This window comes from Drosophila pseudoobscura, chromosome X (genome assembly GCF_009870125.1).
Source record: "Drosophila pseudoobscura strain MV-25-SWS-2005 chromosome X, UCI_Dpse_MV25, whole genome shotgun sequence".
In the NCBI taxonomy this organism is placed as follows: Eukaryota; Metazoa; Arthropoda; class Insecta; order Diptera; family Drosophilidae; genus Drosophila; species Drosophila pseudoobscura.
The window spans coordinates 62160816-62183097 of NC_046683.1; the positions used below are offsets into that span (position 1 = coordinate 62160816).

General features: G+C 48.6%; 9 protein-coding genes across 10 annotated transcripts; 5 read left to right on the plus strand and 4 right to left on the minus strand.

Annotated features, from left to right (window-relative positions):
- The first annotated feature begins 239 nt into the window (after nucleotides 1-239).
- Nucleotides 240-1679, plus strand: LOC4812298 (uncharacterized). Its single transcript, XM_001352878.4, has 2 exons — nucleotides 240-402; nucleotides 464-1679. The coding sequence occupies exons 1-2, from the start codon at nucleotides 267-269 to the stop codon at nucleotides 1597-1599; spliced, it is 1272 nt and encodes a 423-aa protein (XP_001352914.1). The 5' UTR covers nucleotides 240-266; the 3' UTR covers nucleotides 1600-1679.
- Nucleotides 1600-2680, plus strand: LOC4812481 (mite allergen Eur m 3). Its single transcript, XM_001352877.4, has 3 exons — nucleotides 1600-1919; nucleotides 1984-2260; nucleotides 2322-2680. Exons 1-3 carry the CDS (start codon nucleotides 1624-1626, stop codon nucleotides 2676-2678), a joined length of 930 nt encoding a protein of 309 aa, XP_001352913.3. The 5' UTR covers nucleotides 1600-1623; the 3' UTR covers nucleotides 2679-2680.
- Nucleotides 2681-3228: 548 nt separating this feature from the next.
- Nucleotides 3229-4647, minus strand: LOC4812079 (uncharacterized). The gene is made up of 2 exons (XM_001352876.4): nucleotides 4461-4647; nucleotides 3229-4390 (listed from the first exon to the last, which is right to left on the minus strand). Exons 1-2 carry the CDS (start codon nucleotides 4624-4626, stop codon nucleotides 3264-3266), a joined length of 1293 nt encoding a protein of 430 aa, XP_001352912.1. The 5' UTR covers nucleotides 4627-4647; the 3' UTR covers nucleotides 3229-3263.
- Nucleotides 4648-9802: 5155 nt separating this feature from the next.
- Ir75d (Ionotropic receptor 75d) lies at nucleotides 9803-12610 on the plus strand. Its single transcript, XM_001352875.4, has 4 exons — nucleotides 9803-10548; nucleotides 10634-11342; nucleotides 11408-12268; nucleotides 12340-12610. The coding sequence occupies exons 1-4, from the start codon at nucleotides 10323-10325 to the stop codon at nucleotides 12584-12586; spliced, it is 2043 nt and encodes a 680-aa protein (XP_001352911.3). The 5' UTR covers nucleotides 9803-10322; the 3' UTR covers nucleotides 12587-12610.
- Nucleotides 12565-15775, minus strand: Prp6 (pre-mRNA processing factor 6). The gene is made up of 4 exons (XM_001352874.4): nucleotides 15541-15775; nucleotides 13940-15458; nucleotides 12912-13865; nucleotides 12565-12851 (listed from the first exon to the last, which is right to left on the minus strand). The coding sequence occupies exons 1-4, from the start codon at nucleotides 15636-15638 to the stop codon at nucleotides 12627-12629; spliced, it is 2796 nt and encodes a 931-aa protein (XP_001352910.2). The 5' UTR covers nucleotides 15639-15775; the 3' UTR covers nucleotides 12565-12626.
- A 152-nt stretch (nucleotides 15776-15927) lies between these two features.
- On the plus strand, nucleotides 15928-17859 carry CSN1b (COP9 signalosome subunit 1b). The gene is made up of 2 exons (XM_001352873.4): nucleotides 15928-16115; nucleotides 16192-17859. Exons 1-2 carry the CDS (start codon nucleotides 16083-16085, stop codon nucleotides 17719-17721), a joined length of 1563 nt encoding a protein of 520 aa, XP_001352909.1. The 5' UTR covers nucleotides 15928-16082; the 3' UTR covers nucleotides 17722-17859.
- On the minus strand, nucleotides 17847-19349 carry LOC4811854 (corepressor interacting with RBPJ 1). The gene is made up of 2 exons (XM_001352872.4): nucleotides 19046-19349; nucleotides 17847-18974 (listed from the first exon to the last, which is right to left on the minus strand). The coding sequence occupies exons 1-2, from the start codon at nucleotides 19115-19117 to the stop codon at nucleotides 17934-17936; spliced, it is 1113 nt and encodes a 370-aa protein (XP_001352908.2). The 5' UTR covers nucleotides 19118-19349; the 3' UTR covers nucleotides 17847-17933.
- A 101-nt stretch (nucleotides 19350-19450) lies between these two features.
- Nucleotides 19451-20300, plus strand: arx (asterix). Its single transcript, XM_001352871.4, has 2 exons — nucleotides 19451-19723; nucleotides 19784-20300. The coding sequence occupies exons 1-2, from the start codon at nucleotides 19547-19549 to the stop codon at nucleotides 20132-20134; spliced, it is 528 nt and encodes a 175-aa protein (XP_001352907.4). The 5' UTR covers nucleotides 19451-19546; the 3' UTR covers nucleotides 20135-20300.
- Nucleotides 20301-21296: 996 nt separating this feature from the next.
- On the minus strand, nucleotides 21297-22234 carry RpL26 (ribosomal protein L26). Of its 2 annotated transcripts, none has more exons than XM_001352870.4 (2): nucleotides 22098-22234; nucleotides 21297-21939 (listed from the first exon to the last, which is right to left on the minus strand). In XM_001352870.4, exon 2 carries the CDS (start codon nucleotides 21919-21921, stop codon nucleotides 21472-21474), a length of 450 nt encoding a protein of 149 aa, XP_001352906.1. In that variant the 5' UTR covers nucleotides 21922-21939; nucleotides 22098-22234; the 3' UTR covers nucleotides 21297-21471. The 2 variants fall into 2 exon arrangements, with proteins under 2 accessions (XP_001352906.1, XP_015043999.2); XM_015188513.2 differs by having other exon boundaries at nucleotides 22102-22172.
- Between the last annotated feature and the right edge of the window lie 48 nt (nucleotides 22235-22282).

A 22282-nucleotide genomic window follows, 5' to 3' on the forward strand; every position in this document is an offset into this window, starting at 1 on the left:
ATTAAATGATAATGCCAGGGAAGAAGTACTCGTACCCGTAACTCGTTTAGGGCACGCGAAACACGTGAACTAATCAGTAGCATCGCCAGATTGGTACTTAAGGGTAGTGGCAGCCAGCCACACATTGGGGCACCCAAGAGACATGCCAGCCCGGCGATATCTGAGCAGAAACATGACCGCAATCAGGGGAATCTAATCAGGCATCGGTGGTGGGCTTTAAAAGCGCCTGGGCCTGCCTTGGGTCCAGTCAGTAGCGAAAGCGAATTATGAAGGGTTTAGCGTTGATTGCCTTGAGTGCTGTGATCTTGGCCTGTGGCCAGGCGAGGATCCTCCAACAGGAGGATCTGTCATGGGAATTGCCTCTTCCCGTTCCCCTAAATGGGGACATCGAAGGTAGAGCCGGTAAGACTGGACAAAACACAACTGCCAAGCGAAATTACTGAGATCCACACCCCCCATTTAGCTGGATGTTCTATCAAGATCCGTGGGTCCGAGCTGAAGGATCCTCAGCCCCTGCTTATAAAGCCGGGTACCTCCGATTTCTTTGGCTATTCTGACACCGGCGTTGTCGATGTAGAAAAGGACAAGACCATTGAGTTCCACTGCACCAGCAGCCTGGCCTCTCCCCTGTCCGGCAAGTCGGTGACGGCCAAGTGCGTGGAGGGAACCACCTTCAGGATCGGCGATAAGGACCACGATGTGTCCGACATCAAGTGCAGCTCCTGGCCAGCTTTTGTGGGCAAGAAGTCGGGATCCAGCTGCAATGGAGGCACCACTCTCATCCGCGTGGGTTTCGAGCTGGACGGCGGCCGTTTCGCCACGGAGTACGAGGTGTGCTTCAACGAAGACGAGGAGGTCACCCGCTATGTCTACCACACTCTGGCACCCGGAAACAACTACTACGCCACGGGCGTGGATCGCATCACCTTCGGCGCTGGCGGCTACTTTGCCGGCAAGAACGTGGACAAGCTCTACACGCAGGTCACGCAGAAGGAAACCATCGACAAGGAACTGGACATGGATTCGGCCCGCTACTTTGATTCGGCCAAGAATGTGTTCTTGGCCCGTGGTCACATGGGTGCCAAGGCCGACTTTGTCTATGCTCCCGAGCAGCGTGCCACATTCCTGTTCATCAATGCCGCTCCCCAGTGGCAGACCTTCAATGCCGGCAACTGGGCTCGCGTTGAGGACGGCGTCCGCGCCTGGGTGTCCAAGGAGAAGAAGCATGTGGAGTGCTGGACCGGTGTCTGGGGTGTCACCACTCTGCCCAACAAGGATGGCAAGCAGACCGGCCTGTACTTGGCCCACGATAACAACGGCAATGGTCTGATTCCCGTGCCCAAGCTGTACTTCCGCGTGGTCATCGAGCCCTCGACCAAGAAGGGCATTGTCCTGGTCGGCGTCAACAATCCCCATCTGAGTCTGGACGAGATCAAGCGCGACTACATTCTGTGCGAGGATGTCAGTGACAGGATCAGCTGGCTCAGCTGGAAGAAGACTGACATCTCTGCCGGTTATTCCTATGCCTGCGACGTCGCCGAGTTCCGCAAGAAGGTCGATCATTTGCCACAGTTCGCTGTGAGTGGCTTGCTGGTGTAATTAAATCATTCTCCCTGTCCTCCTATGATTTGTCAAAGCAGTTTATTAAATACGTCAAAACTTGTCATGAACAATCGAAACCTGTCGGATTTTATTATCCTTCCCTGCCTGATTCTACTGGCTTCCGATGCGGGCATAACTGATGTAAGGGTCAAACGATTATCGGAACCCACGATTGACAATAAAACAAGCATCTTAGCCAGATATGTGGTCTCCCTGCGAACGAGAACGCCCTTCAGATACTATGGGGATAACCACTTCTGTGGCGGAGTCATTATATCCCTCACATTCATCATGACCAGCGCACACTGCCTCATAGAGTGCGTATAAAGGGTTAGGCACCCAAAAGTGCCACAGAAACTAATACTCTTCCTCGACCAGCAGCAGTCAGAGGCTCATGCTTTCGAGCAGGGACATCCTTATTGTGGCTGGGGCGCCCAACAGGCTCAAGTATTTCAGGCATAAAAATGTCCATGCTCCAGTGGCGAAAATTTTAATTCATGAGAACTTTACCATATACAACACCAACGATTTGGCGCTATTGAAGCTGGTCGAACCATTGCCCACGGACAATCAATATATAGCTGTGATGAGGTTACCCACGGAAGAGCCCAAACTGGGTAATAAGTACACAGTCCTTGGCTGGGGTCGACTCTTCCACGTGAGCATTATCCATACCCATGGATATTTTACCTACAACACGAGTTCTGTCTTTTGCTTAGGGCGGTCCATTGGCATCGGACATCACACAGATCACGGTTACGCTATATAGCCACGTGGCTTGCGAACTGATGTTGAATGTCTTTACGGACGAGATGATGTGTGCCGGTAATATGGATCACCGTGATATAAATCCCTGTGGCGGTGACCTGGGCGGTCCAATGATCGACGATGACATAGTATATGGTATTGTCAGCTATCGCATCGGTTGCGGCCACATTGAACTGCCGTCGGTCTATACGAATATCTTTGGGAATTTAGAGTGGATCGATAGCATTATGTCCCAAAATCGAAGCTATCGTCTCTATAATTGTGTCGTATTCTTATTATTAGTAATTAATATAAATTTTTACGTCTGAGATAAAACCGTTTCTGCGAGGGTGGATAATGTTGTGGTCGTGGGAGTGCTTCAATGAATGAAAAGTTGGGTGATGATATATGTATATAGTCGGTACACATTGAGCGTTTGAAACGTATTTTGCCAAGAGAGCGAGAGATCGTAACAGGGAGCTGTAACAGGGTGATCAGGATGAGAATCATTCTGACATGACAGGGGTATATGACAGGTGATATATGTATATAGTCGGTACACATTGGGCGTTTGAAGCGTATTGGGCCGAGAGAGCGAGAGATCGTAACAGGGAGCTGTAACAGGGTGATCAGGGTGAGAATCATTCTGACATGACAGGGGTATATGACAGGTGATATATGTATATAGTCGGTACACATTGGGCGTTTGAAGCGTATTGGGCCGAGAGAGCGAAAGATCGTAACAGGGAGCTGTAACAGGGTGATCAGGATGAGAATCATTCTGACATGACGACCCCTGTCACTCTTGAATGGCACAGTCTATAGTAGCAGCTACAATTGCTCTTGTGGATTGTCCTTCAATTTAAGCAAAACATGCTCTTCTGAATTGTTATTGCGCTTTATTCTTCAATCGTCTAGACCAGGAGTCCGCCCTTGGCCGTCAGGGCGGGCAGATGCTTGACGGTCTTGAGGAAGTCAGCCACCTCGCAGGCATACGACCAGCCAGTCTTGATGTCATCCTTCTTCCAGTTGATGTACGTCACCTGGTCGCTGACATCATCGCACAGGACGTAGTCGCGCTTGATCTGCTCCTCGGACAGATGGGGATTGTTCACACCGACAAAGACGATGCCACGGTGGGTCGAGGGCTCGATGACGACGCGGAAGTAAAGCTTGGGAACTGGGATCAAACCATTGTTGTTGGCATCGCGTGCGAGATAGAGCGGTGTCTCCACACCGTCCTTGTTGGGCAGAGTGGTGACGCCCCAGACACCGGTGTAGCAGTTCACGTTCATCTTGTTCTTTGACACCCAGGCACGGAGGCCGTCCTCAACGCGAGCCCAGTTGCCGGCATTGAAGGTCTGCCACTGGGGAGCGGCGTTGATGAACAGGAAGGTGGCACGCTGCTCGGGAGCATAGTCAAAATCGGCCTTAGCTCCGAGATGGCCACGGGCCAGGAAGACATTCGTGGCGGTGTCAAAGTACTGGTCGGCATCGCCGCCCAGATCCTTGTTGATGGTCTCCATCTGAGTGACCTGCGTGTAGAGCTTGTCCACATTCTTGCCATCAAAGTAGCCGGCCGTCTGGAAGGTGATGCGGGCCACGCCCGTCTCGTAGTAGTTGCTGCCGGGCTCCAGCTTGTGGCGGGTGTAGCGAGTCACCTCCTCCTCCTCGTTGAAGCAGATCTGCATCTGTTCGGCAAAGCGCGTGGAGGTGATCTCGAAGCCGACGCGAATGACCACGCCGCCGTTGCAGGTGGCGCCCGATTTGATGGCCTTGAAGCCCGGCCAGGCTTTGCAGTAGAGATCCTTGAACTCGAAGTCTTTGCCGTCCACACTGAAGGTGGATCCACTCACGCACTTGGCCGTCAACAGGGTCTCGGAGTGGGTGTTGAATGCACCAGGACACCAGAGCTGGAAGGAGTCGCCCGCATTGAATTCCATGACGCCAACATCGTTGAAGGGATAGAAATCCTCGGAGTCGGTCTTCAGGTAGACGGGCTGGGGGCTGGGCAGGGCCCCGCGAATGGCGACACTGCAGGCTTTAGGATAGGATAAATAGCCAGGTTAGTGCTCCTGCTCTTCCCTAAGCAGTGTATTCCTCCCACTCACCGGCTGCACGTCCTTCCGGCTGGGGTGCCACATAAACGGCGCGCTCGTAGATCTCATCCTCCTGGACGATCGGCGGCAGCTCCACCTCCGGATAGGGGACTCGGGCCCAAGCAGCCTGAACCACCACCAGACCAATCAGCACCAATGTTAAACGGACGCTCTTCATTTCAATTTTGACAAGTGGAATGGTCTGGTGGCATCTTTAAATAGGTCTTTTCGGCCATATCACAATGTGACGGCGGGGCTGGCCCCATAAGGGTAATTAATGAAAAATACTTAATATAATCGAAATCTTGCCACCTTTTTGTGCCCTTATCTACGCGCTCCAAGTGTCGGAGTGTGTCGTCTATTCCTACGTAAGCGTCATTCAGTCGATCTTAATTGGTTCGAGGCACTTTCTGTAGATTACAGTATACAGAGATGGACTGTTGGAGTGGTCTAGGGAAATACCCGATAGAATGTTGAATTTTGTACGTGCATCGGTAATACTGGTAATCTTTATCCGTAATTCTGCTAAGATCTATTTACCAGGTGTGTTTGGTATTTCCATCATGCCTTCAATCAGTTTCGGCCTACCCAAACATAGTCCAGTGAATGATGAAGTCATGGTCCTTGCGCCAGGATAGCCAACTGTTCAGGGCAGCAGCTCTAACAGGGCAACAGCACTGTTGGCATCTCAGGTTAACAGTCTCTTAACGCTCTCCTCTTTAACAGCCTTTGGCCCCTCACAGTTACAGTCCACTGTTAGCCCACTCTCACGATCCACACGGCTCTCGGGCGGGATCTAATTACCCAGAACAGCCGTTGGAGCACTCCTACTCTATCCTCCAACAAACACCAACAATCAAGTGCCATTTATGTGCTCCCAACTGCAGACAACTGTCTGCTAATGAAGTTATTTAATCAGGGCTCGGATCCATCTCCTACCTTCATTTGAAGCTCCATTGCCTATAATTTATAATCAACAAGTAATTAAGGCTGATGGCCGCCCCAGGATTCGAAAATTCAAGTGTTGACTGCCTCTCTTCTCTCTCTCTCTGTCTCCATGGACATCACGTAATTAGTAAGTGGGACATGAAACGCCTGGGAACCGCTCTGCCGTGAAGTCATAGAAAATTAATCATTAATCATTATCTCTGGCGCCACCTACGTATAGCTCCCGCTTAGCTCATTTATCTATATCAAATCAATTAGTGAGTACCTTGAAGCTGTCTTCCTTCCATCCTCATGGTCCAATGAAACGGCGTCGTTTTCTTTTGTGTGCGAATTTCCTTTCGGCCTTGCTACGTGCCAATTTGGACCGTTTTGTTCGCTCATTCGTAAATCTAAACAAATCATCAATTTTCACAAATTATACCCGCGATACCCATCTCAGAGCCAAAAGTATCCGGCTACCGGTACAATCCTCATCCTCATCCTTGTCCCCGTCCCCGTTCTCGTCCTCGTCCTCTCCCTTGTCCTTCGCGCCTAATTGCCTGACTATCTGTGCCTTTTCGTTTCGCTTTCGCTGCGTTTCCTGCTGTTGCTGCCGCCTCTCCGACGTTTATTTTACATTCCATTAATTAATGTCAATGGCCGACGAACTTTGACATATTGAGCTTTATGTTATTTCCTTTCCTTTCCCCCACACTGTTCCCCCCTGATGCTGCTGTCTGCTAAGGTGCCAAGCAAGAATGGAGGATTATCCAAATGAAAGAAAATGTTCCATTGAAAACGCCATCGAAGGTACATCTTTTTGTTGAACGAGGAACACGTGTACGTAACTTTTAGATTTGCAAGGCCAGAAACCTAGTGAATTACTATCTTTAGGCCATTCGTTATAATTATATAATTAACAATTAACTGCGAATCATCGACTAAAATAATAATAATATAGAATCTACAAACTTACAAATTGATAAAGACTAAATGCTTTAACGTTAAGGGATATTCCATTCCAGTTTCAATTACTCTCCATCAGAAGCTCACTACAGTCATGCGAAAAATAATATGGACACTTGACTATTATCTCTATAAAATCACTATTTTGCAGGAATTTTAAAGTGCTCTTAATTTCTGTTAATGTTGGTTTTGGTCTGCGCTCCGCAAAGTAAAAGACAAAATACAATTTAATAGTAAAACAACGTTTTCATAAGAGTTGTTAGATTTTAAAGTATATTTTGAATATACAGAATACAGGGTAGTGCCCAGCTACGCCTGGACTCCTAGTGCTCCAATGATGGTAATGATCAACAGGAAACACCTGGACGAAAGTGAAAAATGTCCTAAACTCTTAAGGGGATTATGTGAAAATTCATAAGAGAGAACACATTTGCATTTTCTGCGGAGGTAAACTCTTCTAAAACACAAATAGTATTGAACATCTAACAAGAGACCACATTCATTGTCCATCGAGGAAGAATGTACCCATGATGATGTGACAATCATGACATCCCATCTTTCTTCGCCTTTCAGCTTAAATCATTATCTGAGAAACTCATTTGAAGACATCTCTCTGTATAGATTTATCTACGAGTGTGTATATATGTATGTGTATCTCTCCACACGCCATAAATTATCCAGCAAATTTATGAGTTTCGAATCAATATTAATTGCCTGTTCGATACATCAGACGTCCATTTCATTAGCCAGCCACTTGGACAGCACCTGGACAGAAGAAGCATTCAACTTAAATTGGTTTTGGCACCTACTCACACGATTTCCTCACACGACAAATGCGAATAAAAAGATACACTCCCTTGAATGGGGAAGACACAGCAGAAATAAGGAGGCACACAATTTAATTCGAATTTGACTTGATCAGACATCGCAATCAGGGACCATTTCTCTCCTGTTCGCCCCCTCCTTTTGATAAATGGGGTCATATTAATAACATATGTGTGTGACGGTGTGTGTATTTGGGGGCGTGTGTGTGCTGAAAGATACCTTTGATTGATAAGGCTGCCTAAGCGTGTGTTTGCCCAACAGAGAGTGGGAGGACCAAGGGGAGGGCAAAAGGTAAACGATTTTGCACCTTTTCAACAGGTCTCTTCTCTGTGTCGGTGCTCGGGGTAGTCGGATGTTCAGGCAAATTGAAAACGGGAGTCAATAAAGCCGTATTCGTAGTCAGTCCTGGCCAAGGGCTAGGCCAGGTCCATGCAGGATGTGTGTGTGCCTGTGCAATGATGGATTAAATGTATTTCAAAGGCGTGAAAGCCAAAAGGTAGCAGCACAAAGTAGCACATTGTGGTTGCATAATAAACATTCAGCACACACTTCAATTTAGCTTAGCTCGGGAATACAAAAAAAAAAAAAGGGACCCGGAGAGCCCACCACAAAGGATACAAGAGTTCTATAAATATACATATACACACACTAATTGTCAAAGGCTTTCAGTTCCGTGTTTTGTGCCTTATGCAAATCCACACACCCACACACACACACACATCCTGCCACAAAGTTGTGCAGTCAACCGAAAGATCTCCGATAATTGCAATGGACCGATACAATGTCTTCAAAGGATAAAAAGCCCCTCCTCCAACACAAACCAACCCAACCCAAAACCAGAACCGAATGTGCAAATAAAAGAGAAGAGCTGCCTCCTATCCATAGATTTGCATTAATTTACGCTCAATAAACCAAACAAACATCGCCTTGGAGGGGTTGATGGTGGAGAAACCACCCACCCAATCCATGCGAGGGGGGTTGGGCAAGGGTAAGGGAAAGGGAAAAGTGCAAATAATACTAAAGTAAAAAATGAAGTGACCAGGCGAACAAAACACAGTGTGAAAATTATAAAAGTAGTTGAACATGACAGGCGGACGTCCAAGAGCATGGCAGAGATGATTAATAGCCTGACACCATTAAGCGCTGGAAAAATTACTTACTGCACTGACACGGAGAGAGAAAGAGAGAGAGAGAAGGTTTTTTAGATGGGGCTTAAAGTTCAAAGGGGAAACATTTAAAGTGCATAATTTTATTAAGAATGTTCTGCAAAGTGACGACTGTTGTTTTAAAAAAATAGGATTAAAATTACCATCGTTTGAGCAGGGAACCACTCAGTCTTCACTTCAAAACTTATTCCAATTAATGAAGATTTTCTCAATTATCATTCCTTATATATCATTTGTCCAAAAATTAAGTATACGCCTCCCGCAAGGAAGCACAGCTTCCTATCTTTATTATCCGATAACTCAATTTGCGATTCCTTTCAGGCTTCAATTGATTTGAAAAATGTTCTCAAAGTGTATAAAGTTGGTCCCAGCTTTCTATAGAATGATTATACCGATAGAAAGCGGGGGAGAACGGGGACAAGCTGATTTGTCCTTGCCGCCTGTCTGTCACTCGCCACACCCGAAATCTGTGTGCGATAATCTGGTGTTGCAATCAGCGTTATATCATGCCACTAATGGCATCCACTTTGTACGGCCATTTTCGTAGTATGACCCCCACTCGATGGCCACTCCCCCCTCACACCGCCCACCGCATTTCGGCCATTTGTTTTTGCCGTTGCCGTTGCCGTTGCTGTTTGCCTTCTTCTTTTTTGTTTCCCTGTTTTGGCCCTGTGCCCTGTGCAGAGGAGAGCAACGCTTCAATAACTTTTATCACTTTTAATTGGATTTTTCTTTATAGTCAACGCATGTCTTAGGAGAGACTAACACATGTTCAGATTGTAATTGTGTTAATGTCGGCACCATATCCTTCTCTATCTCTTTATGTGCGTGTGTGTGTGTCTGTGTGTGTGTGGGCGTGTCTTTTAGCATGTTTTTTTTGTTTTTGTTGCCATATTGGCCTGTGACATCAGGCTAATACCCATTTTCCTTGTTACTTTTCCTGCTGTCTCGCATATACCATGTACACATGTACATATACATACATACATATGTATGCATATAGCCCCCAAGTCTGGTAAAATTTGTTATTTCTTTTCGGTATTGTCTTTTTTTCGATTCAATTTTCTTAATTGCTTCTTAATGCATATGCCTTCCAGGCTGCAATTCGTGCTTTTTAACCGATTCTCAGCATCAGCTCGAGAGAGAAAATGTTTTCAAGAGGGGAAATACAAATACAAAAAATTCATAAGAACAGAGGGAACTCTTGCAGAATAAAGTGGAAGCGTAATACGAAAAGGTTTCAGATGCATATGCGTCCTCATGCCCAAGACATGCAAATTTTTTTTCTTTTCTTATGCACTCCGTTGTGAATCAAACAGCGTACATTGTTTTTGCTTTCTTGGGACCGACCACAAAAATTAAACATTTCAGCTTCCTTCAAATCATCGTAGTTCGAAAAAAAAAGTCGCCTGAAAAGAAAAGTACGAGCACTAGAAATAATCCATAAATACTCCCATCTCTCGGGCTAATGACATCGCTTACTTTGAAACAATATTAGCCCACTAGTCGCAGGAAAACTTTCCACTTCCAACCGCACCAACCGCACCATTGAACTAAAGACACAACTAACAACACGAGCGAGTGCTCATCCGCTTTCTGGGGCAACCTTGTCCGTTCTGCTTTCTCCTTTCTCCGCTCGCAATTGACACGTAATTGACTTTGTCCGCACTTTGCCGAACGTCAATTTGTGCGCCACTTGCTCGGGACCAATTAAACGCCATCGATGACCAATTGCACTTGTCCAGAAATTGGCCAAGAAGATTGCTGGCTCCAACGTGATGACAGCCAGCAGGACGACTCCACGATGCGAGTGTTGTGAACTGCAATCAATGCATAATTTTAATGCAATTCTTGAATGCAATTACGGTCGAATGTCTTTTGGCTATAAAAGCCATTTGCCAGCTGGTGACCTGCGAAAAAATTCCGTAAGGGAAATGCAAAAAGCAGAGGACACGAAACGCGGAACAGAAACTCGTTAATATTCGAAGTGATGAAGGTTCAACTTATTCGCTGGCGCCTCCTTCTCCCGCTGTTGCTGGCGGTTGTCAATGTCAGTGGCAGCTGGCCGGACAGCGGCATCCGTACGAGATATCCCCGCGAGGGAGCGGCTCCGGGAACTACACCATGGGGCAATCAGCTGCCGGATATGCTAGTCGCTTACTATCGCCACCATGGCGTTCACAGTCTGATGCTGGTCGTTTGTCACACGGACATTGGTGAATTAACCCCTCCTTGCATGCAATGTGTTTTTCGTGGAAATTTATGTCCTTCCTGCGTCCTTGCTTTTTTCGCCCCCTCCAGCTGATGCACGCCTTCGGATGCTGTGGCGCCACTTCAACCTCAACAACTTCTATGTGCAGGTCAGTACAGAGGACTCGCTGCGGGACCTTCGACATGTCGTTGCCCTGGACGAATTGAGCGGGGCCCCACCGCCGCAGAGTTTCCACGCCAACAACTCCACCCACTGGGAGACATCGTTTCTGCTCCCCAAGCTGCAGTACAAGCTGGGCATCCTGCTCCTGGAGTTTGGTAGCACGTGTTCCCAGAACCTCCTCCGGTGGTCGGCCGCCACGGAGCATAACTACTTCACGACCAATCGATTCTGGCTGCTGCTCACCGAAGATCTAAGGGACATCGACCTACTGGACGATCCCGAAATATTCATCCCCCCCGACAGCGAGCTGAGGGTGCTCCACCACAGCTACGATGGGGGCTCCTTTTCAGCCAGCCTCATAGACGTTTACAAAGTCGCTGCGTCGAAGCCTCCGAAGCAAACGTTGGTGGGACAGCACATACGTCGTGCGGGGCACATGATTCATGCCCTGCGGCACTTTGGTTCGGCCATCACGTACAGGCAGGATCTGGAGGGGATTGTCTTCAACACGGCCATTGTGATTGCCTTTCCGGATCAGTTCACCAACATTGAGGATCTGTCACTGCGTCATATCGACACCATATCGAAAGTCAATCATCGTCTAATGTTGGAGCTGGCCAACCGATTGAATGTCAGGTGGTTTCTTCTTTCTAGAACCCAATTTGGGGTCGTTTTAATTCGAGGGTCGATCTATTTTCCAGCTACAACACCTATCAGACCGTCAACTATGGCTGGCGACAGGCGAATGGCTCCTTTGATGGTCTCATGGGTCGCTTTCAGCGCTACGAACTGGACCTGGCCCAGCTGGCGATATTTATGCGCCTGGATCGGATTGCCCTTTGCGACTTTGTGGCGGAGACATTTAGAGTGCGGGCTGGTATCATGTTCCGGCAGCCACCACTGTCGGCAGTGGCGAATATCTTTGCCATGCCCTTCGAGAACGATGTCTGGGCGTCCATAATTTGTCTGCTGATACTTACGACAGTAGTGCTGGTGGTGGAGCTGCTCTTCTCGCCGCACACACACGACATGGCCTACATGGACACGGCGAACTTTGTCTGGGGGGCCATGTGCCAGCAGGGGTTCTATGTGGAGGTACGCAATCGATCGGCACGGATCATTGTGTTCACCACCTTTGTGGCGGCTCTCTTTTTGTTTACCTCGTTCTCCGCAAACATTGTGGCACTGCTGCAGAGTCCCTCGGATTCGATCAGATCGCTGGCTGATCTGGGCCAATCGCCGTTGGAGATCGGTGTCCAGGACACTCAATATAACAAGATCTACTTCACAGAGTCCACGGACCCGGTGACAAAGAATCTATACAACAGGAAGATCGCCTCCAAGGGCGATCATGTTTATATGCGACCCACCCTGGGGATGGAAAGGATGCGCACGGGTCTGTTTGCCTATCAGGTGGAACTTCAGGCGGGCTATCAAATTGTCAGCGATACATTCAGTGAGCCGGAGAAGTGCGGCCTGATGGAGCTGGAGCCGTTCCAGCTCCCGATGTTGGCGATTCCCACAAGGAAGAACTTCCCCTACAAGGAACTTATGCGAAGGCAGTGAGTGGCGCTGAGTGTTATCGACTGTGCTTGGACAGTACTTTGATTCCGATACGATTCCTCCCACACAGATTACGCTGGCAACGGGAGGTCAGCTTGATGAACCGCGAGGATCGCAAGTGGATACCGCAGAAGCCGAAATGCGAGAGCGGCATGGGCGGCTTTGTGTCCATTGGCATCACAGAGTGTCGCTATGCCCTGGGCATCTTTGGCTGTGGAGCGGCGGCCAGCTTCGGCGTCTTCCTCTGGGAGTTCATCTTGAAGCACTTTAAGCGCGTATGCCGCAATATTGGGAGTTACAAAGAGATGCGGCTCTAGGCTGCACACACAAATTTATTTATGAAGGGAAAAATAAAAGTTATGTTGGTATGGACAGCTCCTTGACCACGGCACGCAGCGCATCCGGCGTTTTGAATTGCCAGTTCTGGATACTTTTGCTGACACGACACCAGGACTCGCCGTGCGTGGGCTCGGCGGAAATACAACGATCGAGGACCTCCTGTTGTTGCTGCTCTGTTCCATGGAGCAATTCGAATTTATAGAAATATGCCCAGGCATCGCCCAAGTCTGGATCTATTTTCACCTGAAATAAGTCTTCAATTAGCTTGGATTTTCTTTGTTTAATCTTTTCCAAAACACTCACCGTTCGGTTGAACCAATCCCTGCATTTGGAGAACTTGTGCTCCGACCAAAACAGTTTGGAGACCGCCAGGAGAACATGCGGATCGTGCTCACATTTTTTGAGAGCATCCACGGACTTTGTCTTTCGCTGCGGCTTTGTCTCCATGAAAATGGCCTCGGCCCAGAGCTCGCCGGCATTGGGGCACTCCTGCAGGGCGCGGGCCATCATGGTGCTGGCAATTTCCTTGAGTCCCGCACGCAGCTCGACGCGTATGGCCTCCAGCCAAAGCACCGCGACCTTGGGATTACGAAGACGACCTCTCTCCAGGATGGATCGGGCTTTTGTGAGCACGCCTTTGCGTTCCTCCAGATTGGCGGAGAGTACCCACAGAGGAATCGATGTAGGGCACTTCTTCAGGCCCTGTGTATAGGTGTTGGCAGCATCATCTGTGCGCCGCTGCTGCTCCTCGATCTGGCCCTTCATCATCCACAGCTTAGGGAAATCGGGGAAAACCTCGACTGCCTCTTCGAGCAGACGCAGCGCCTCGTCGAACCGCTCCAGGGCCCACTCCAACCGAGCCGATTTCATCATCACTCTCGGCGTGGGCGCCGAACCTCTTGCCTTGGCCAGCAGACGACGCGCACGCTCGTACTCCGCATTCTCCGACTCCAGTTTGACGGCAGCCAGCCAAATATCCTCCGAATTGGGATTCGCCTGGAAAGCCAGCGAAAGAATACCTCGCGCTGCCGGCACATCCCCGGCCATCCACTTTGATTTGGCCCCCATCAGCCAGAGAATCTCCGACTTGGGACAGTGAGCGACGGCACGCTGCAGCAGTGCCTCCAGCGACTCGCGAGTGCCATGGTTCTTCTCAAAGTAGGCGGCACGCAGCCAGATGCTCTTCTTCGAGGGGAACATTTGCAGGGCATGGGCGTAGACAGCACGCGCGCACTCAAACGCGTTCTCCTTGGCGCACTAAAAGATAAATAACATGAGTTTCGGATACAATTCAGATTGTTTCTATTGCAGAACTATTGCAGGATACTCACAAATTCCGCATCATCGATCCAGGTCTGCTTACGATCCTCTTCCTCCACACCAATGCCAATGACAGCCTTCACAATGCACTGGCAACAATTGACGGCACCCGATTTCTCTGCTTCGATGGCCTCCTGGAACCAATGGTCCCGATTGATCTCCACTCCGTTGGCTGTGAGGGAGGTCAGCGAACGATCGACGATCTTTTCCACCATGTGAATGTTGCCATTGGCCTCCTCCAGCTTGGCAGCCGTTGTCCAAATTTGTCGATCTGTGGGAATATTTTCACGAGCCTTGTTCAGCACCTTGCGGGCATTTTCGTATGTCTCGAGGCGGGCCAGGGCCAGCCAGAGCTCGACGCTAGTGTTGCAGCACTCCACAGCACGAGAGAGCAGAATACGGGCATCGTCGGGATTCTCCAGCTCGACGGCCGCCTTCCACAGACGCACAGAGTTCGGTATATGCTCCAGGGCCTTGCGGAAGACTCGGCGCTTGGCCTTTGTTTCGGTTTCCAAATCAGCGGCCTTTATCCAAATGCGCACGGATGTGGGAATGTGACGCGCAGCCTGGGCTATCACCGCCTTGGCTGTGTCCGGGGGCTGAAGGCGTGCTGCTTCCAGCCAAAGATCTTCTGACTGGGCATTTATTTCGCAGCCTCTCATTATCAGGTTGCGAGCCATCTGCACTTTTCCGGTGACCTCCTCGAGGCGAGCCGATGCTATCCAGGCCGGTGGGTGATTGGGATTTGTTTCTCTCACACTTTTGAGCAAGAGGCGAGCCTTTTTAATGTCGTTGATGTCGCCGCCGTAGGTGGGAATCATGCTCTGCAAGTCGGTGAGGTAACCCTTCGGATCCACCACTGTTTGTCCCGTCACCGAGTCTGAAACCTGTGATAGCTTCACGTTCATCAACGTATTACGAGCCTGACCAATCTTTCTCAAGTCCAAATCCCCAGTGGGCGTTAGCATGCCCGGTGTGGCCACGCCTGGCACCATGGACGCGAGGCCAGAGGATGGATCCAGTGTGGAGGATGACTCGCCGCCTAAATTTCTGGACAAAACGCTGTCCGGCAGCGGCGTAAACTTCTCGGCTCTGGCATTTCGCTGCTTCCGATTGCGGCTGTCGCCCACCTCGGGAATGGTGGACCATTCTTCGGAGGTTACGCCAGACAGAGAGCGCTTCAGATCGCTAAACTGCTGCTGAATCTTTGGTCTTTCCTGGCGATAACGCTCCAAGTCCTCGCGCAGTCGACGGTCGCGATACTCTTTGCGTTTCTCGTCCATGCGCTTTTCTACGGAATCGTAGATGGCGTCGGCCTCTTCGTCGTCCTTGTCGTAGGGGTCCTTCGAGAACAGGGAGCCGCTGTAACCACTAAACTCATCATAGTTCGAGTCGTTCAGATCTTCATCCTCCTCCTCCTCTTCATCTTTTTTCTTACGTTTGGTTGCTGGCGGTGCATGCCGATCATCGGACACATCGTTGGCATCGCGAGCCGGACCAATATCCGATCGGGTGGTGAAGCCAGTGGCACTGCAAATTATAAACAAATAGTTAAAATATCAAATTTCGCTGAGCAAACGAATCTCATCCGCCACTCGCGCCTGGTACTCACCCACGACCCACGCCGGCCACATAACCCAAGGGCGCTGGCACGCCCAGAAAATGTTTCTTATTGCGGTTGGCAATTACCGCTGCGGTTATATTGGACATCTTTGTACTTCTATATGGTTGGTTTTCTAATATTTATAATTTTCACAAACAGAAGAAATTCAGTGCGTGGTCTTCTTCTTTCCAGTGGTCCAATAGTGTTGGAAAACGGTCGTGGCATTAGCTAGAGGTGAGCCATAGCTTAGTCGCTGTGACTAAATTCCAGTTCGATTCGGCTATTTTAAATGAGTAATCACTCATTTCTAAGTCAATTTTGCACAGTGAAAATTCAAAATATTATTTTTCAATCTCGGATCAACTGTTTATCGAAAAAGCTTGTAGTGCAAAGTGCAAAAGCGATAATAGTTGTGCTCATCTCTAGCACGTAACCGGTATCGATAGACTGACAGCAGAACCCTTTTTGTGCGAATCAATTTTTATAAAAAAATTTTCGCATTAAAAGTGTGAAGTATAATTTCTTAAGTTTGAACAGAAAATCGTTGCAAAATGCCTGTGCTGCCTATGCCGCCATTGATGCAGGTAAGATTAATGAAGATTACAGCTTTTCTTGGACAATTGTAGTGATGTTGGAATATTTTTTTTTGCAAACAAAAAGAACGCCATTGAGCCAATGCAAGTGGATGCCCCACCGAACGAGGACAATGAGAACAACGAAGAGCAACAGATTGTGGTGGAGAACCCCAGCATCGACCTGGAGGTGTATGCCAATCAATACAATGGCATAGTACGTCTCCACCGTCTGATGTATGTGGCCGACGTTTGCCCCGTCCTAGCCGTGGAGGCTCTGAAAATGGCCATCACGTATGTACAGACTACGTACAACGTTAATCTCTACCAGTTGCTGCACAAACGTTTGAGCGACCTGAACGCTAGCAATGCCCCGGCACCGCCAGCTCCGGCTGCAGATCTGGCTCCTGTGCCAGCCGCTGCTCTGCCGGACATTGCCGCCGTGCCGGCTGCAATCGCTTTGCCACCCTTGGCCCAAGGCCAGGCCGCTGGCGAGAAGGATTCGTTTGCCTATGACGCTGTGTGGGTGGACACCAAGATGAAGAAGGCTGCCCTCAAGCTGGAGAAGCTTGATTCGGACCTGAAGAACTACAAGTCGAACTCGATCAAGGAGAGTATTCGGCGCGGCCACGACGACTTGGCCGATCATTATCTGAGCTGCGGCGATCTGACCAATGCCCTCAAGTGCTACTCCCGGGCCCGGGACTACTGCACCAGCGGCAAGCATGTGGTGAACATGTGTCTGAATGTGATCAAGGTCTCCATTTATCTGCAGAACTGGGTCCATGTCATGAGCTACATATCGAAGGCGGAGAGCACTCCGGACTTTGCCGAGGGATCCAAGGAGGCCAACGCCCAGGTCCACACACGCCTCGAGTGCGCCGCCGGCCTGGCCGAACTACAGCAGAAGAAATACAAGGTGGCTGCCAAGCACTTCCTGAACGCCAACTTCGACCATTGCGAGTTCCCCGAAATGATCTCCACCAACAATGTGGCTGTCTATGGTGGGCTCTGCGCTCTGGCCACCTTCGACAGACCGGAGCTGAAGCGCCTGGTGATTGCCTCCACATCGTTCAAGCTGTTCCTCGAGCTGGAGCCGCAGTTGCGCGACATTATTTTCAAGTTCTACGAGAGCAAATACGCCTCGTGCCTTACGCTGCTCGATGAGATTCGCGACAATCTTCTCGTGGACATGTACATAGCACCGCATGTGAGCACGCTCTACACCAAAATTCGCAATCGCGCCTTGATCCAGTACTTCAGTCCCTATATGTCGGCCGACATGCACAAAATGGCAATGGCCTTCAACTCATCGGTCGGTGATCTGGAGAACGAGGTGATGCAGCTGATTCTAGATGGCCAGATTCAGGCCCGCATCGACTCGCACAACAAGATCCTCTACGCCAAGGAGGCCGATCAGCGCAATAGTACCTTCGAGCGCGCCCTGGTCTTGGGCAAGAAGTATCAGCGCCACACCCGCATGCTCGTCCTGCGCGCTGCTATGCTCAAAAGCCACATCCACGTGAAGAGCGTTACCCGCGAGGGCAGCAGCAACCACGGCGCCGAACTATGCGTCTCGGCCGGCTCCACCACCACGGCTCAGTTGGCTCGCATGTAGGCATCGCCCAATAATTAAGAAACTCTTTATATTATACTCTTCTGCGATGCAAATTATGCTTTAGCGTAGCTAATTGTAAACTCATTGCACCCGAAATTCTCCCTATGTTGAGAACCATTAAATCATCCACTAACTAAAGCCTGGGGTTTTCTCCCTGATATTTTATTGGTGGGGGAATTGAAAAAACACAAAGTATATGAAGAACTGTAGGCCTATCGTCTGGAGTAATCCCTGCGATCCCTCTCCCGACGTCTCTCTCCGCTGGCGGAGCGGGAGCGATCTCTAGACCGTTCTCTGCGCTGACTCCTGTCATTCCGTCGGCGTTGGAGGCCATCTTCAGACTCCCTCGAACGATGGGTACCATTTTTTCTTTGCGGCTCCCTAGGTTGTTGATCTTTGTGATGGCTCCTATGGTTGTCTTCCGAATCGCCATCGGAGGAGGATGATGAGCCATCGCTGTCTACAGATTTCCTTTCTTTTCTGGCCGATCGCTCCTTTTGGCTGCTCTTGGACTTTTTCTTCTTGGTGTCTCTGTCTTCGTTTGGTTTTTTTGACTTTTTCTTGGATGGCTTCTTGATGCTCTCGCCCTTGCGCTTCATCCGGTCGATCTTTTCTAGCTTTTTGAGCAACTTTAGCTTCTGCTTTTTGGTCAGCGACTTTAGGAACATGAGCTCGGGATTCTGTTTATTGGCATTGGCCTCATCCTCCTCGTCGCTGGGCACCAACTGGTGCTGTTTCTGGATGGTCTTAATGCTCTGTAGCTCCAATGCCGAGCGCTTCATCATCAGACCATCTTCCTTCATCTGTTCCTCGAGCACGTTCTTGGACATGATGTCAGTGGCCTCCGATTCGGCATGCAGCTTGCGTGCCTCGCTCATGGATATGCTGTACATGCTGCACTCCTTGTCCGTGTTGATGTGCCCCCATTTGTGGCACTTGAGACAGCGCACGTTGCGCACCTGGATGCCAAAGGGCTGATCCCGGATCTCGGTGTCGCCCTTGCAGTAGGACTCTCGGGGAGCATTGTATTTGCGCTGCCATTCGAACTTGTACTCCGGCTCGTCATCGTCCTTTTCGCGCTCCTTCCGTACTCCTGGCGGCGGCTCGTACATGAAATTGACGCTCAGCTTGTCCTTGCTGTCCTTGCTGAGCATGGCCTTGTTCTCGTGTAGGTTTTGTTCCTTCTCATACTGGTTACGCAGCTCCTCCTGTTTCTTTTTGTATGCGTCGGCTTGTTGTTCCGCCATCCACACCTGGGGCCAAGAGATTAATTTAGGAAATCATTCAATGAAACATTAGGCGTTTGCCCTATCCGAGAACTTACCCTCTTCAGATTATCCCTGGAAGCGGGATGGAAGAATTTCTTGCACATATAATTGTTGAAACCCTTTCCCATGATGCTTTTGTGTTTATTTCTTCACGGATGCCTAAATAATATCTCTATTTCGTCAATTCTACAAATAATTTTCGTTGGTGTTGTTTATTAAAGACGATCTGGTGCTGTACAATTTCCGCAGCGTTCGTAAGAGATGGGCGTACATGCGATGTATGTATGTTCTTAAACGATGTAATGCTGCAAATATACTACTTATATTCCTATCAAAATAGATTAAACCATTTTTTTGCAGACTCTGTCCTTTATGTCTGATAACAGAATTACAGCAATGTAATATTTCATTTACACTTTTCCTCAAGCTATTTCGGTTCGGCTCATATCGAATAAAACGCGAGCTGTTGTCGTTTTCCAGCACTTATCTGCGTGTAGCGCCAGCCTATGAATTATTTTTGGTAATTTTGATCTTAAAGCGCAATTTCTAACCAAAGCATGGAAAGTCTCGCCGAAAAAGATATGATTGCCTGCCCGTACAACAAGGAGCATGTGATGCTGCGCAGAAAATTTCAGCAACATATTTTAAAATGTCGTGAGATCCACAAAGACACGGTGCAACTTCTTGTGTGTCCCTTCAACAATGCACATCTCGTACCAGAGCCAGAGTTTCATGTGAGTAATCTGCGCAGAAATCTCATACAAAAAACCACCAGCTAAACTTTCCTGACACAGCAACATTGCAAATCTTGTGAGGATCGCAAAATAATTGTGCAATATCAAACCAGCGAACCGGCTGTACTGCACGCTGACACAAGACATGAGAAAATTGAAGCGGACGAGAATTGGGACGATGATGAGGTGGAGGACTACAATCCGCAGGTATATTGCGCTCAAGCAAATATAGTACGCGAACCGATCGGAATGTTCCCGTCCGAGCGCAAGGCATTCATTAAAGAGGAGGAACGTCGTCGTCGCGGCGATAACTATGATGAAGAAGAACAGGGCAAGTCCAAGTCCCGGGCTGAAAGTCGTCACACGCCGTACAATCCCAATCAGCAGCGTTCGAAACGCTCTTATAAATGAAGCGAGTCGTTTTTGTTTTCTTACTTATGTATTTAATCTCAAAAGCATGTACATATTTGATTTAGAAAATCAAATCGCCATCGGCGGCATTTTCATCCTGCTCCCAGGCATTTGGATTAGTTAAGATGACAAAGTACCTCGAATAAAAAGAAATGCCTTACCTTAATTTCTAGTCTGTGGAATTTTTAAACTCATCCAGGCGAACCCTTTGGCTATCGCAAGACATGGAACGCGATCCCCCGTACTACTCTTTTGGGCCATATGTGCCGCATGGCTCGTCCCAGTTGACCTGTTCATTTGGCCTCGTGGAGGCTTGGATATTTGGATTAGTAATAAAACTGATACACAGATATTTTATTGGCGGGGGAATGGAAAAAACACAAAGTATATAAAGAACTGTATGCCTATCGTCTGGAGTGATCCCTGCGATCCCTCTCTCGACGTCTCTCCTCGCTGGCGGAACGGGAGCGATCTATAGACCGTTCTCTGGGCTGACTCCTGTCATTTCGTCGGCATTGGAGGCCGTCTTCCGGCTCGCTCGGTCGATGGGTACCATTTCTTCTTTGGGGCTCGCTAGATTGTTGGTCTTTGTGATGGCTTCTGTGGTTGTCTTCCAAATCGCTCTCTGAGGAGGATGATGGCTGCTCTTGGACTTTTTCTTCTTGATGTTTCTGTCCTTTTGTTTTTTGACTTTCTTGGATGGCTTCTTGATGCTTCCACCTTGCGCTTCATCTAATCGATCTGCTCTAGCTTTTAGGCCTTTTTTCCCATAAACTGCATATGACGAACAGCAAGTCCCTTTAGTGTTGGACCAAATCTTACCTTGAGATCTTCAGGCCGATGAAGATGATTGTCGATGAAGTCGCTTTCTGATGGGCAGTCTTCTACTGAACAAAGTGGTTTTAAAAGACAATTTAACAAATAATAGTTGATTATAAATCTAGACGCACTACTAATCTATGGTTCCGAGAAGAGCAAAAATGAAAATGAAAATCTCCCTTCCGAAGCCAACCAGCAAGGAATACACTTAAAAAAAACAACAAAAATTATATAAATATTTCATCACTTGTTTACGGCTCCAAATCATGAACGAGAACTAACATATTAGTCTCCCCAGCTAGGCAGAACACAAAAAAAAAAACGCAAATCCAAAAATCAAAGATTGTCCATTTGAAAAAACAACTATTCTTTATTTTAAAGAAATGCGGCCTTTCACTCCACAAAATGGTTTTTTTCGCGAATTTGTTTGCTTCGTTTTATAAACTTATCCGTTATGGTAAAAACTGTAAACAGTGACGTCCCATTGTTTAAGATGTGGTCGGTACTGCTTCCGGCATTTACGCGGTCTCCATGGGCTGAGCGGCCGTCTCCTCGGTGTACTTGCCCTTGTCCTTGCCCAGAGCAGCCAGACGTCCCTTGCCGCGACGATCCAGAATGGCCTTGCGGTCCTTGTCCAGCTTGAGCTTGACAATCAGCACCTTGCTGGGGTGGATTCCAACGTAGACGTTGGTGCCGTTGGCGTTCTCGCGCTGGATCTTCTCAATGTAGACGACAAACTTCTTGCGGTAAGACTGGACGACCTTGCCAACCTGGTTACCCTTGAAGTGGCCACGGATCACCTGAACCTCGTCGTCGCGGCGAATGGGCATGGAGCGCACATTGTATTTCTGACGCAGCTCCTTGGACAGGGGTGCGGACATCAGACGACGGCGGATGTGAGATGGGGCCTGGAAGTGGCGCTTGCGGTTCTTCCTGCGCGACGACGACACAAACTTGTTCAGTTTCATTTTGCTTGGTTGTGCGGGCTGTAAACAAAACATGGACAATCAGTAAAACGATTTCGGAAATCCAGCATAATATCACAAAACACTGCAGTGCTATATTCGGCACTCATTTTCATTGTTCATTTGCAATAATATGCATGGATGGCTCGGCAAATAACAAATTTATCACGAAAACGCACCTACCGTCGCAAATTCAACGAAAAGAAAGAATTTTGACAGTTGACAGTGGATGTCAATAGACTTATCGATAACAGTGTGACCACAGAAATATACCGAAATATACCGTCTCCCTACCAAAAAAATATATCGAAAATATGCCGATGAAGAAACGAGCTTAACCCACTTAAGCCCCCTATATTTAAGC